The following is a 15,573-nucleotide window of genomic DNA, read 5'->3' on the forward strand; positions in this document are numbered from 1 at the left end:
AAAACGTCCCGGTGTTGTAGTTCACCCACTTTACCACTAGAGGTCTTTTATATGGCTGCTGCACCTTTACGCCAAGAAAGGACCAAAAGATTAATGTTCATTTTAATGGAGTTCATCTTTTTTTTATTGCTACTAGTACGGATTATCTGCAGGTTACTAAAATTAACAAGCACAAAGAGAATTTAACCTCTGCTCTTGAAAGTATAGTTTGGGGTTTTAAAGCTAAACTATTTTGCATACTCCTAACTCTGGCCACTAGAGGGGAGTGTAGCTCAATTATGAGTCGCCTCTCATTCTCTCGTCGTCATGGCCTGTTGCCACCGGAGGGCAGGACGGAGCAGGGAGTCATTCAGTTCCTGTTTCTCGGGCTTGTAAGGATGTTTCATGAAGTGCGGCATGTGAAATGTCCTCACGTTACTGAAAGCTCGTGTTTTATTAACATATCGGTGACTGTACATGTGCTTTACAAGTTTGGTCCTAAACATCAGTCTAGTTAATAAGCTCCCGTGTTAAACCTGCAGGCCTGTCTGCAGTGAGTGATGTTAGAAAGACCTCAGCTGTGTCTGTCTCATCATGGTGACTGTAACTCTGTCGAGTATCTAATTTTTACAAAGTTAGGCCTGAGTTACTGATGTTGGCGGGTGAAGAGCTCACAGTTTGTACATTCAGTCAGTGGTGAAAATGAAGGGACTAGACACCTCAGACTCTAAGAGCAGACATTTATCTATCTCTGATAGAGTGAAAGCTGCCACAGTGAGAAGAGGACCAGGACTGACCAGTTAAGGCTCAACAAAATGGAAGGGAGGTAACTCTATGCATTTGATTCTAGTAGTGATAGTAATAGGTAATTGTTGTTCAGCCACTAAATTATGTGTAACATGAGTAATACTGTTAAATACTGATATTTATATTTGTCAGTGTTACTGATGTCATTGACAGAATTCAAAATCATATTTTTTTCAAATATATCATGATATCAGATGATATTTATCTTAGCATTAATCTTTATTGCTTTAGCTTTCAAAGCTCCTGCTGTTATATGCTAAAAGAACTTGTGTAATATAACTTGTATAACAATATTGTGTTCTGTTTTCTTCTCTTGAAATTACACCAAAGAGAACATTCCACAGTTTTGTAAACATTAACCAGACACTAACCACATTTACAGAAATGAAACTTACTGATTGGCTGGCCCTACCTCATTCTCATTGTTGCACATGGTACACTAATAATCTCATATGAATGCATGCAAAGAACTGAGAGAAGTTTGTAAGATTTATTATACAGAAATAAGTTTAATGAAGGGAACAGAGTATCAGTCAAAATAATGAGTTCATATACAAATGATGTGTTTAGATTTGGTATTTGTGGTAATGAACTGATTGATATGACAACAGATGTGTTCAGGCTCCAGGCCACTCGTCCTCTTGCGGTTCAGACTGGAGAATGAAAGGGTCACTGGTGTTGAAACCCCCACACTCACACTGACTGGCTGAGTAGGCGTATTTTTCTGACGCGGTCAGCGTTGTCAAGGTAACGCCGTCACAGTCCAGACAGCAGTCGTCTGTGTTGGAGAAGATTTCATCTGAAAATCAAGTGAGAAATCTTGAGTTTCACAAGGTGGTCTAACCACTGATCTCACTTGTAGTGGGCTGATCTTTGGTCTGATTTATGGCAGTCTGATGTCTAGTCTGATCTATGGTTGCTCTCAAACTGCTTTAATGCTGCTCCTGATGCTGCTGCTCTTGCTGTTGGATGTGGAATCAGGGGGTCTACATTAAAGGGGGATTCCACTTATTTTTAAGATTGTAAACAAAGTCACTTACCAAGTCACAGTTTTATTCACAGTGGCGGTGATGGGAAGCAGACATCTGTCTCTTAAAGCTTCCTCACAGACAGTTATTGCATGAAACGGTTACAAACATGTTGCCTGAGGCTTGAAATGTTTTTTACTGTAGTTTTAAGAAAAACTGTTGGTGTAAAGCATATGTTACAATATATGCAGGGTGGAGAGATACATGCAGGTCGTCGTAAGGAGAAAAAGTCCCCAAAGAAAACATTTTTTTCAGATTTGCCGCTGTTTTACCATTGCATATATAAAATGAAAAGCCACGTGTTTGGATAGTAAATAAGTTGACTGTATTTGAGTGTAGACATCACAATCTCTGGTTCCTTTTACCACCACTATAAAGAACCTAAGTCAGTGAGTTTTCTCTACAGTGACACATTTCACATCAAACCACTCTGATTGATGTTGTCTACGTCTCAATGATTGAATTATGCAGAAAATTAAAAAAATTTGCGAGATTCCCCTTTTAGCTTCATCTTGTTAATGTGACATTTGAATGTGGAATGAAATATGGTGCCGGTCAGCATGTTAAGAGGTGAAGGGCTACTGCAATGTGACTGGCGTGATTCAGTTTATCTGTACTGACATTAAACAAACCTTACTGCAAACCTTACCACCTAAAATCACCACTTACTAAAATCAGAACACAGCTTGAATTAAGTTTTTTTCCATTTTAATTGATATACAGACTCCCACTGCTGTTTTCAAAGCACTCTTAGAGCTTTCGTTATTTTTAATGAAACTCCATATTTCTGTTGTTTTAACAGAAATAACAGAACTGAACGACTTCCCGTCATGAAACCATATTTTTTGTTTTTATCATTTTGATCTGTGGGGAGTTGAGCTGTGATGAGTGTAGACATCAAAGAAAGCTACACTGCTAAATTATTCCAGTGCATTGAAGTGCACATATCACCTTATAATGTATGCTATCACTTCCTTAATTCCAGTCACTCTAATTTTAATATTTCTAAGAAAGCTGCAGAATAATCAGTGAGTAATGGCAGAACTGCTTAGTTCACTACATCAGAACAGAAGGAGAAGTGTATCAAAATGTAAAGAGGTGTTTCACTACCAAAGAACTATTCCTTCTTGCATGAGTATTTCTTATCTTTTCAGCATTTATTCAGTTTGTAAGGGTTGTAGGGTTTGGGCTTGTATCTTAGTATCTGTGTGGAATTTGCTTTAAACCTATTACAGAATTCTCTATATGTGATATTAACCATTGCTAGAAATGTGGTGTGATATTGTAGGCCACTGTGTAGGAAAAACCATGCAGCTCTTAGGGACTTTCAGTCCATATTCTCAAGTTTCATTTCCCATTTCAGATTATGACTATTGAATTGAATGATGAATGAAACGTGCACAGTCTGATATAAATTAAAAAAAAGTGTAAAAATGCAATGACATTTAATAAAAGATCTCATTAACACAGCTTTTTAGTTAGTCATTTTTACTAAGTTATTATGAGAAACAACCTATTTCATTTAAACATTTGCATGTTTGGAAAAGAATGAATTCGGATTTCTGTGTTGACATAATTGCTTGCGAAACTCGCAAAACTTAATTTGCAGAGATGAACGTTTTGAAATGTAAAACTATATTACTTAATTTTAACTCAGAAAAGTATTGCGTTTTGTTTTATGATGCCGTAAGCTGGGAAATAACCTGTGCTGTATTGTCAAAGTCAGGGGTTTAATTTTACAGCCTCGCTTGTCTTTGTTGCCTGGCTGGTTTGCAGCAGGCCCACGTGTGAGGCTCAGTCTTCAAAAGGCTTCGGTCAATGGCGTAGGTGCACTGTGTGTGGGGAAGCAGCAGTTGGAGTTACTGTATTTGCATTTGTGGTGTGAGATTGTTCCCCTGCACACACACTTATCAAGCTGATCTCACTGAGTCTGAGCAGCAGCACTGACGTCGGCTCATACTGTAACACTTTCAGTCAGCCCCGCTCATTCCGAAACCCCAGTTTCAGCACACCGCACTGTGGGCTTTGCCATACAATGTCAATGTAGAATGTTATCAGGCCACGCAAATTCATATCACTGCTGTGATAAAAGCTTTATCTACAAAAGGCAATGTTCTTAGTGAAATTTTAATCCAAGAAATTCTGAATCATTTCTATTAATGCGTTCATCATGAAATGTTCCAACAGTGTAAAGGTCTGAGCTGACATTTTCAAATGAAATATCAAATAAAAAACAGGAAAAAATGGACTTAAGAGGATTTGATCTGTACAATGTACTTGCATTGACCTTGTTTCAGAAATAGGCCTGTCACTGTGGTTCTGATAAGATCATGATTTGTAGTTCAAGGTTATGCCGAGACACCAGATTGCATCAGGTGCCAAGGCATCAGATTTAAATGAGACGTGTGAAAACTGGAATACACGTGAATAATGAAGATCTACTTTTAAAAGCCTCTTCTGCTTTTATAGCTGTCTGGAAGCTTTGTGTCTTCCCCCAGTTCTCAGAATAGCAGTGCGTGTACAGACAGACAGCTAAGAGCCGGAAACAGAGTCAAATGCAGACAGCACCTTCACTGAGTATGACTTTGCGTACATGTGTTTGTCTTAGTGTATTTCTAATGCTCATGTCCAGAACTTATTGGGAAACCAGAGAGAACAAGGGGGACTGAATTGTTACATATAGCTAGTTACATGTATGTAGAGACAGGTGACAAACTAAAGGAAAAACTACCATAAAACGTCTCGGTAATGGGATCAGCTTCAAGGCGCCTCATAAATTCTACAAGTCTCTGGAGCTGTACTGAACAGATGGAACACTTCTTTTAAAAGGTGTTACTTCGGTTAGTGTTTTGATGATGGTGGTGGAGAGCGCTGTCTAACACATCAGTCCAAAAGTGTTCAATTAGTCTTTTGTTGATTTTCCAATGGCAAATAAGTAAACATCCTCTACAGAGAACTCACCTCTGCACATTTTAATGCATAATTACTGTTTATTTACTGATTTTAACTTATTGAAAAAGAAATAAAATATAAAATGTGACCTGTGCAAAAGTTGCGGCACATTTTATATTTTATGTCTAGTTTTTTCCAATATATTAAACTCAGCAAATAAATCAAATTGTGCAGAAAAAGGTCATATTTAACTGTGTTCTCTGTAGAAGGTATGTTATGTTATGTTATTGTCACTTAGACAATCTACAAAACACATAATTTGACCAGGGTGTTGAAACATTTGCAAGACTCTTACACATATGGGACATGATTTATGACTGCCTGACGTTTATACAAAGGTGTGTGTGTGTGTGTATAGAGGACACCAGCTTACCTCTGTGAAAGAATGGCTGTTCAGGGCTCCTTGGGTGCTTGATGATGTCTGGAGGGAGCACTGGCGGGATGAAACTCTCTGAAGTTCTCACTGAACACACAAGCAGCAAGCAATTTAGGGTTTCACACAGATGAACATCTCTGGTTTGAAAGTGATGATGGGCAATTACTCTGGTCTTATTCACTTTACACTGGCTTCCTGTTAAGTTCTGCATGGTGTACAGAGTGTTTATGATTTTTGAAGCTCTTAATGGTTGTACTCCAGCATATTTTACCGTTGAAGCATTAGGGCCAAGTGTGTGTTGATCAGTATTTTAAATCAGCATGAGTTGTTCTTCTTGTATGAGTGAGTGCTTGAATAGAAGGATGTGGTTTGCCGTTGCTCTTCCTCGCAGGCTTTATCTGCACCCAGCTATCTGTAAGAGCTTACACACTGCTCCAAAAGAGAGAGAAAGCAAGTGTATGTTTTTGTGTGTGTTTTGGTCTCTTATGTCACAGTTGCTGTCCACATCCTGTATCACATCTACACCGTCAATTCTGTCATTACTGTTAGTGCTGACTGAACACTTTGAAATGTGTAATAATACATAATAAATGTAACGATGCATTGCATTGAGAAAGCTGGTGTCTTCAAATCACATTATGTTGAAATTTGAGATCGAAGATTGAGCATGAATTGAACTGTTATAAAAAATATAAATTTAAATTAATATATATCAAGAGAAAAGCTGCATCAAGGCAAAGGGTGGTATTTTTTTAATAATGTAAAATATACAATAAGAAGTTTTGACTTGTTTCACACTTTATTTCCTCCCTTCATACGTCTATATGTGTTATATGTATATATTTTATATATGTATATGTTTTTCCTGTTATTCTAAAAGACAGAAAATAAGGATTAGTGCATTTAAAGAAATAGATGTGTAATGTGTAAAAATAGTGTGTAATGGCTCTGATGTGTATTCTAGCTGTTTTGTTCCAGTGCGTAACAGTGTAATGTTAAGAGAGTGAACATTCTTCCACTGCAGCGTTTACTGACACTTCCTCTTGGTACCTGTGGGTACAGTGTGCGTGTGTGTGTGTGTGTGTGTAAGCGAGTTACAGTGTGTGTCAGTCTCTGAGAGTTTGTTAGTGGCTGCACAAGAGTGTGTGTATGTCTACGTGAGCATGTGCGTCAGTGTGTGGGTGGTTGTGTGTCAGTACGTAGGAGAGAGAGAGAGAGAGAGAGAGAGAGTGTGTGTGTGTGTGTGTGTGTGTGTGTGTGTGTGTGTGTGTATGTGGAGAGGGTGGAAGAGTGTTAGTAATACTCGTTTATGAACGTAATGACCTTTTTAAAGGTTTGTCTTTTTTTAATTTTAGCTTGCTTGTTAGTCAGCGCCCACTACATTACACTGAGTTTCTCAAATGACAAAAAAAAGGGGCGCTTTTTGGATAAAAGTTTCAAGTTCATTGAAAAAAGCGAAAGTTTGTGGAAAAAAAGCAGGTTCTAAACTTGTTACTAGAAAAGGATATAAAGGATAGATTATTATTATTTGAATTTGGTAAAGTTACCAATGTGTGCAGTTTTTTTTTTATGTTTGTCATTGGAACAAACAGAAAAACCATCTGAAGTGCAGACTGGAACTTGGCGAAACGAAATGTAAATTAAGGGTAAATGTAATTTATTATGTAATGCTGCAACCACAACAATAATAAAAATAGGTAAGGGCTTTAATTATTTAATATTTTTTTCACAGGTAGCGGCGGGCGATATGATGGTATTTTACAGTTTTATGATATTTTATCATGAAAAACTGGGTTTTAGTGCAGCGTAGTCTGTAAAACATTGATTAAAATCATTGTAGTTGTAGACTTAATAATAATAATAATAATTATTATTATTTTTATTATCATCATAGTGTTTTATATGTGGCCCTACAGGTTCTATTTTGTCTCTGTCAGCTTATTAAATCTTATAAGAACTAAATATCGTGAGGCATATCGTGTATCGTGAAAGTGTCCTGAAGTATCGTGATATATTTTGCGGTATCGTACACTTTAGCCTCACATTACTGCATTAGTAAAGTGTGATGGTTAACGTACCTGTTTGCTGTGATTTACGTTTAGTCCTCCAATAAAGAAGTGCCACAACAAAGCAGATGACTATTGTCATGATTAGCCCCACCAACAGACCCGTTGAAATCATCCAGGGACAATCTATGAGAAGAAGAAACCATATCATCACCTCCAATCATGATAAACACAAGAAAAAGTATCTATAATAATAAAGCGAAAACTGAGCACATCACACAAATCCAGGGGCATCATACTTAAAGGACAGGCATGTGCAAATGTTAGAGCACCTCTGGTCAATTTACATGTTTTGTTGATTTCCGGAGTGAAAAGTGACACATCCTCTACAGAGAAACACTTCTGCACATTTTAATGCATAATTACTGTTTATTTCCTGAATTTAACATATTTGGAAAAGATAAAACATTCATAGACACAGATTCATAAAACGCACTGCAAATTCACCATTGTGTTAAGAGTAAATAGCATGGCGGTTTGCTTATTTGTAAACAGGGATTATCAGTGAGTTTTACTGTGACGTGAGGCGTGGTTGTGCTATTATCTTTACATATGGCAGTAGCAATTCATAGTACAACACAGTCTCACAGAAAGTAATACCTAAACCACTTTGATGGTTATTTTTCTGGTAAGAAGCCGATGTGGATTAAATAATATTTTCTACAATGTTTCCAAACATATTTGGTCCCATATGCAACAAACCACACACACGCTCAACTGATTAACTGAAAAATTCAGAAGACACATTTTGATCTGTTTGGATGGAGCAGCATTTTTACAAATCTTCTAACTGCTGTTGTAGCAGAACAGAGGAGAAAAAAGACTGCAGATTTAACTGGCACTGTACTTAAAATAGCCTCTTCTTTATGCGTCAAATTCCATGGTGATTCCGTTCTGTGTGTGGAAAAGTCAGTTTGAACGTTGGAAACCAATTAAGTGAAGAGATTCTAATTACATGTTCCATTTGATTTTATTACAATGAATTTTACAAACGGATGACATTAGTAAAAATTCATTTCTTAGAAGTAAAAACTGAATTTTTATAGTTGATACTTAATGTTTAATTTTTACATATTCAAATCAAATTCCTGATATCAAATTTATGGTACGCTTTATCTTTCCTTTTTTCCAATAAACCAAAATTATGCCATGTTTTTGTGTCTTGCACAAGATTTTTTTTTGTTTTCACAAAACAAGTCATTTGACCAGGTGATTCAACTTTTGCATGTGACAGTATATACATTTCAGAAAATTTACAAATGCACATTTTTTCCTCAAAACGAGAACCTGCAGATTTATAGTGTGATTCCACTACGCACCACCCCAAACCAAATCCCCCCATAATGCACTGGGATTTGGAATATACCCCATGTGACTTATATCACTCTTACAGTGTTGCAGTTTAATGTAGTGATTGCACGATTCCATTTTTTCTTTTCTGATACCAACACTGATACTAAAACCCTAAACTAAAAGAACTACAAAGCTTTAAAATGAGGTATTTGAAATGTTTATATATTATACTGAAACACTCTACTACTCCACCCTGTTATCATGTGACATTATCATGTTACTGATGTTACCATTACTTTGCTTTACATTTTGCGATAATACAAGGAATTATGTGTTCTTTCAGGATAGATTTGTAACAGAATCAGTTTGAGTTTATCCTTTTTTTTTCTCCTGTATCCGTTCCTGCATATTCTGTTCGTATCAGCACAACACCCGGTATCGGATTCAGTCCGGTATTGTTTTTAGTCTAGCACAATAATACAGTTCACAGTGTGTGGTTTTGAGTGTAATAAGAGTAGTCACACTCTGCATCTCCCACTCAAAAGCCGTAAAACGTTCTGTATAGACGGCAGCATGAGTGGTTTAGGAGACAGTGTGAATTTTTAGCCCCGACCTGGATATTCCTGAGATAAACTGCTGTTTAGTGGCTCTAATTAGCTGAAGTACAGAAGAAAGGTTTGGTGAGGAAGTTTTACTCACTCTGGATGACGTCTCCACACTTGGCATCTGTAGTGGCCGTGCCAGGGGTCAGCAAATGGCGACCTAACTCCTCACAACTAGCAAAATAAGATAAGCAACAATACATAAGTGAGGCCAGTCCACTGCTACACTGATGACAGCAAGTGAACTGTGTGTAGAAAAAGATATTCCAGATATTCCCAGCAGCAACGTGCATTAGACAAGTATTTTGTCTATTTTCATACATTTTCAAATGTGTTTAAGGAAAACATTTATGTAGTTATTTGTTCTATGGTACATTTCTGTGTGTAATTTCCCCATACATTTTAAAATATATTTTGTCAATATGGCAGTATATTCTGAAATGCATTTTAGTGTTTGGAATGTATTACAGCATGGACAGCAATTTGTTTGAAATGTATTTCATATATATAAAAATATGTGCCCATATATTTTTTTTTCCATGTGGGATGGTTCTCACTATTAACACTTGATCATATTAACATACTCTACGTAAAAACACACTTTTGTTAAACCAGAGAAAAGGTATGAAACTGTCACTGGGGAAGTACCGCTCTTGTCACTGGGGTGATATTCTCAAGGGTACATCTCAGTACCTTTAGTCAGAGAACAAAATTGTATCATAATTAATTGAAATTATATTTTCTAAGTTATACTGACTCCATGCACCCCGTCTCATCTCCAGGCTTTTTATTTTATTATTCTTACTTATTTAAGGTACACAAAAATTTGCCTAGGCTTTAAACTGAAATATTCAGTGACCCATTCACTATAAAGGGGCACCATACAACAGAATATGTTATTTCAGTGCCCTGCAACATTTAAATGTCTTTTTAAGCTAGTGCTGCCATAAGTATTGGTAAGCGTTGTGTGGGAAAGTAAATGAAGACCACCGTTAGCTTGACGCTAACCTAAAGTCAAAGTGAATCAGAAATCATCACGCGTTTGCCTTCTGTACCGTGACACATTTCAGAATGAAACACAGTATGACTGAGAGTCTCTGAGATAGCTGAGCGTTTTCACTCGATGACTGGTGGGGGTGGTGGGAGTGGGAGGTATATAAACGTGATATTATTAGTTAAAGGGAAATTCCATTCTGCATAATTCAATTGTTGAGATGTAAACAAAGTCATGCAGAGTGATTTGATATGAAATGGTGCATTGTAGAGAAACAGATTTAGAGGCAGTTTATGAGGGCTGACCTTCTTAAACTATGCTAACCTCAACCCCACTCTATAAGAAAACAAGCCTTTTTAAAATGTAAAAGAAAAATTGTTTTCTTTGAATGTTTTGGGATTGTTCCTCTGAGCCCTGTTTTATCAGTGCATTCATTATCCTGCATAATCCTGGCTGTAATAAAAAAATGGTCCAATTTAAATAAATAAAAAATAGAATTGGCAATAAAAATTCCTGATTGGTACATCCATAAGTCACACTGTGAAAATGAAAAGTTATGAAAAGGTAACTTATCACACAGCTTTTCTTAAGTTAACTTGGAGGACAGTGGAGTTCCTCAAACTCAACTCAAAGTTCTAAATTTAGTAAAAAAAATCCTGACTTAGATTTTTTAGTTCTGCATGTTACGTAAACTATATATATATATATATATATATATATATATATATATATATATATATCAGTTTCTGCTTTATTTCAGTTTCTACTTATCCCATTAGCTGGGACACTTTCCCTCGCACAGTCCCACCAGGTATTTCCTCTGCTTGGGCTCACAGATAAAGCCTGCAGCATCACTGGGGTTTGAATTCACAACCTCCTGACACTGGGGGTGAACACTAAGTCAGCTGCACTGCAGGAGTTATTTCAGATTGTTGTTTATTGCCTAAGCATTTACTCCAACATCAGACGACTGTGAGTTCTAAACCCCAACGATGGCACAGCTCCCCATAACCAGAAGCCCAAGAAGAGAAATGCCTGGTGTGATTGGTGTGAAGTCTTATAAATATTTATTGTTTGTCTAAATGAGATGCAGAACTAAAAAATGTGAATTAGGAGGACTTTTGACTAAGTTAAGATGTTTGAGTTGCGTGAACTTTAGTGTCCTTAACTCAAGAAAAGCTGTGCAATAAATTGCCTTATAATTTTAAGTTGAGATTAATTTTTAGTGTTTTTTTACACTGTAGAAGTGCAGACTCCAATGCCTTGATATAGAATGTAAATCCAATGTAAATATAATTCATTGCTTTTATTATTCATTTACTTAAGTAATTACATTTAAAATGTATAGCAAAAGGACAGTAATAACTGCAGGCTTCTAAAGTTTAAATGAGAATGTGACCTTGTTCATCCTGTGCTAGTTTCAGAACAGAGCTTACACGTCATGTCTGACCATCATTCTCAGTGTCTGCTTGTGTGTGTGTGTTTGTGTGTGTGTGCAGTTGTGTCTGTGATTGATTATAGAGGAGTGTATATGTTGTGTGTGTGTGTGAGGCAGTGGTACTCACTTGGTGTGATTGTGACAAGGTGTTTTGTAATCCTCCACATCACTAAAAGTTCCTGGTGCGCAGGGGCTGCAGGTGGTGTCACTATGACTGGTGACTGGAAAAGAGGCACATCTTAATTTATTCTCATTAATCTGCTTTTAATTCTTTAAATTCTAGATTTATTATTCAGTAACTACTGTGAGACTAAAATGTAAGATATATTTACGAGTGTACAGAATGGAAGTTCGGACCCACTAATGAATCTTTAGAAGAAGTATAAAACTAAGACCTCAAGAGGATTTAATTTGGTTATTTTTGTAAAATTAAGAACAGTTAAAAAATCAAGCACTAAATACTGTGAATGTGACAGGAGGAATTATTTAAACAATAGTGAAAAATCGGAAAAACAGTATAATCTTACATCAACACACCAAGCGTTCCTCCCTTTTTCCATTTGAAAATAACCAGAGAACAGAGCACATCTTTATTGAGTATTTTTATGACGGATTATTATTTCTTCTAATGTTTATACTATGCATTTAGATCAATGTATCACAATACGTGAATACATTTTTACAGTCCTAATTCTTAGAGTGTAAAACAGTGGTCTTCAGAACAGTCCACATTTTTGCTCTGTCCTTATGCATTGTGAGTTAGATTGGAGCAAATCTTCAGTGCCCTGAGGACCAGTTTGAAGACCACTGGTTTAAGGGATTAAACAGAGGAAAGCAATTGGGTGGGAAATAAGTGTGTGCTGGGTTTGGATCAAAAGGGCCCACATAATTTTTTCATGTTTTTATTTAAATACAAGAGCTTCACATGGTAAATAGACATTGGTAAAGCTTCAAAACAGACCCTTTTCTCTCCAGTCCATAAAGTCTATATATGGAAACTAAGCTGTAAATCAGCCTGTTTTCAATTCATTGTTTTTGTGATGTCATGAAAACCCCACACAGTTCCATATATCTGCCTATTCACTCCAAAGTTATAGCCAGTGATTTTTCCAATAGACTACTTTATGACTGTTTTTGGCATATAAACCTACATAGTCATCATAAGAGGTCTGGGTAAAAATAAAATGCAGAAAAGTATAGGATTTGGGCCCTGTAAGTATTTAATGTTTTAAATATGCAATGAAGAATCATAGGAGCATCTGGAGAGTGGAGATGAATGAGTGAGTGTGTGTTTGTGTGGGTTGTGAGACTCACATTGAACAGATACTCCTTTTCCTGGCGGGCAGACTGTAAGTGCAAGGCAGTGCTCACAGTGACCCGGAGAACCACTACTACAGAAGAAGCCTTCCTTGCACCCACACTGTCGGTCATTGTGCTGCTGACAGGGCTTTAGCACGATCTGATTTTCTGATTAACCAAACACATACACAGTTATAAAACAGAGGAACGGTAAAGAGCAGGATAAATAACACCTTTTCAGGAGAAGAGTGGTAGATTGGCATGAAAGGCCAAGACTTATCCACTCATTAATGGTTTTTCTTTACATCTTTACATTTTCCAGTTTTCCACATTTTAGAATAACAGTGAAGGCATCAAAACACACATTAGATTCTTTACACACTCTTGCCATTTTCTCGAACAGCTTCCTGAGGAGCCACATGAGATGCTTCTTCAGCAGACTTGAAGTTCCACTTATGCTAAGACCTTGTTTGCTGCTTAAAGCTACTTGTTTGGGGCATAAAAATTATATTGAGTATTTTTGTTTTTGAAAAAAACTCATACTGTGGCAGACAGTAATATTGATCATATTGAAAAGATACATATCCCAACATTTCTTTAAGTTGGAACAGACAAAAAAGACAGTAGTGTCACATAAAAAAAATCAAAAACCAATTTTTTTTTTCTTCAATGTTTTGCATACTGCACTAAATGCAGTTATGCTCTCAGTTTGTCTCTGCAGTTTGTCAGTGTTATTTAAGTACTGAGAATGTCTGTGAAATGTTCAGAAAGGCATACAGTGACATAATGTATCATGATAATGATAAATATCATCATACTGCCCATCCCTCAATGGCCTTTAGATCAAAAAGTCTTAAATATTATGAAGTGTCCATTTAGTCAGGTGAATGTGTGCTTTTCTTAATGAGTCAGGAATTTTCTTTTTTTATGAGTTGTACATGTTTGTTTCTTTTAAATGTCTTCAGAAATAATTTGACTTACCAGGATGGCACTGCTTGCATGGCAGACAGTCATGCATATAGTTCTTCTCTTCTGTGTAGTGCTCATGAGGACACGTCTTACACTTTGTTTTTGAGGAGTTGGTACAGTCAGTTGATACATATGTCCCTGTGGAAAAGACAGACTGATTTCTGCCCTGTTACAGTAGTAAATTGACCGGTGTGATTAGATGGTATTTCAAACTCTCCTGTTCTACACTTCAGGGCTTTTAGTTTAAGCTGCAGTATTTCCTGCTTTGGCGATGCTTTCAGGTCTCAAAAACAGCTTTTATTTTCACTTCAGTCTGTTTAGCTTTTTGGCGCCAGCAGCGTTTTAAACTAATGTTAAATTTCTGCTCTCCTTGAGAAAATGTGTAGAAGATAAATAGTCCAAATGCAGAGACACAGGACATAAGAGACCTCCTATACATGAGGGCTTAGAAGATAGCATTGTATAGTGTGAAATGGTTAATATTGTACTGTGCTCAAGATAATTAGCTCTTAAAAAATACTCTCAGGATATGTATTTATTTGTCTCACCTTTTGGACAGAAGTCACAGCATTGTCCATTGTGCTCATGTTGGTCCGGGCAGCTTTTGGTGCTCATTGCTGGACCGTCAGCTGGCTTTGTCTTTACCTGCTCTTGACCTCTTTCTGTCACTACAGCTAGCGGTTCTACAGATACTTAGTCTCTAGAAGTTGTTTCCTGAAATAAGTTTTTTGTGTTGGCTTTAATTTCTTTCTCCTATGCTCTCCTTCTTTTTAGTTTGCGTTCTTCGGTTCTCCACCGCACTGCCGTTGTGTTTTACATTCTTTTTGTCGTCACAGTTCTCTTCCGTCAGCTCAGCCTCTAGCCACTTTGTTCTCTCTCTGCGTCAGCTTGTCCGGCCACAAGCAGAACGAGCTTATGCTCTTATGTTTCCCCTCTCTCTTTCTGTCTTTTTTTTTGGTCTGTGTTCTCTTGCTCTCTTTCTCAGTTGTATCTCACCCACACCTTTCCCCCTCACACTGTTCTGTGGAAACCCCCACTGCCCCTTTCCTCTCCCATTTGTTCACTTTCCTTCCTGTTCATTTAACAATAACCCCCAAGAGAGAGAGTTTGACATACATACACAGAGAGAGAGAGAGAGAGAGAGAGAGAGAGAGAGAGAGAGAGAGAGAGAGAGAGAGAGAGCGTGTGGCAATGCTCATAACCTAAAATGGCCAGTGGTTTCAATCTTTGAACACAGTACTGTACCATGTACAGTAGTGTGCAAAAGTTTTAGGCAGCCATGAAAAATGTTTAAACCTGTTTATCTCAGCAGTTTGTAAATGACATTAGAATAAACACAAATAAACAAATACAGTAAAGCATAACAAGAAAATTATTGATATCTTGGTTAGAATATCACAGGTTTGGTTCCTGACTTCTCACTGCACTTCTCACTGCACAACAGCACACCTGATTTAATTTAATGAAGGATTGATTAGCTGAAGCTGAAGGTCTTGGATGGTAACTATAATAACCCCTCCCATCCTAGTCACTGTCTGTTCTCTCAGCTGCCGAGTGGTAGGAGGCTCAGAAGCTTAAAAGCCAGAACCAGTCGGCTCAAAGACAGCTTCTTCCCCAATGCAACCAGGCTATTGAACAGCCAGTAATCACTGCTCTGCCCAGCCCAACCCTTCCCATTACAACCCTTCCCATTACACGTACGTGCACCCACTGTACTCCCGCACTTTACTTGCATAGCTGGACTTTGAATACCTATCCAAAGACAATACT

At 37.2% G+C, this 15,573-nt stretch overlaps 1 protein-coding gene across 1 annotated transcript; it reads right to left on the reverse strand.

Annotated features, from left to right (window-relative positions):
• Window positions 1-1,275: 1,275 nt before the first annotated feature.
• Window positions 1,276-14,806, reverse strand: LOC118820673 (tumor necrosis factor receptor superfamily member 5). Its single transcript, XM_036589077.1, has 8 exons — window positions 14,352-14,806; window positions 13,816-13,941; window positions 12,850-13,002; window positions 11,663-11,756; window positions 9,201-9,277; window positions 7,221-7,334; window positions 5,140-5,229; window positions 1,276-1,585 (listed from the first exon to the last, which is right to left on the reverse strand). The coding sequence occupies exons 1-8, from the start codon at window positions 14,416-14,418 to the stop codon at window positions 1,404-1,406; spliced, it is 903 nt and encodes a 300-aa protein (XP_036444970.1). The 5' UTR covers window positions 14,419-14,806; the 3' UTR covers window positions 1,276-1,403.
• Between the last annotated feature and the right edge of the window lie 767 nt (window positions 14,807-15,573).

Source organism: Colossoma macropomum, unplaced genomic scaffold, assembly GCF_904425465.1.
Source record: "Colossoma macropomum unplaced genomic scaffold, Colossoma_macropomum, whole genome shotgun sequence".
In the NCBI taxonomy this organism is placed as follows: Eukaryota; Metazoa; Chordata; class Actinopteri; order Characiformes; family Serrasalmidae; genus Colossoma; species Colossoma macropomum.

Bases quoted from the DNA above. Each gene is read 5' to 3' on its own strand.
- LOC118820673 (XM_036589077.1), bottom strand. From the start codon at position 14,418: ATGAGCACCAAAAGCTGCCCGGACCAACATGAGCACAATGGACAATGC. The intron at 9,278-11,662 runs GTGAGTACCACT...TTATTTTGCTAG, and splicing joins CCTTGTCACAATCACACCAA to TTGTGAGGAGTTAGGTCGCC. The intron at 1,586-5,139 runs GTAAGCTGGTGT...CTTGATTTTCAG, and splicing joins ACAGCCATTCTTTCACAGAG to ATGAAATCTTCTCCAACACA.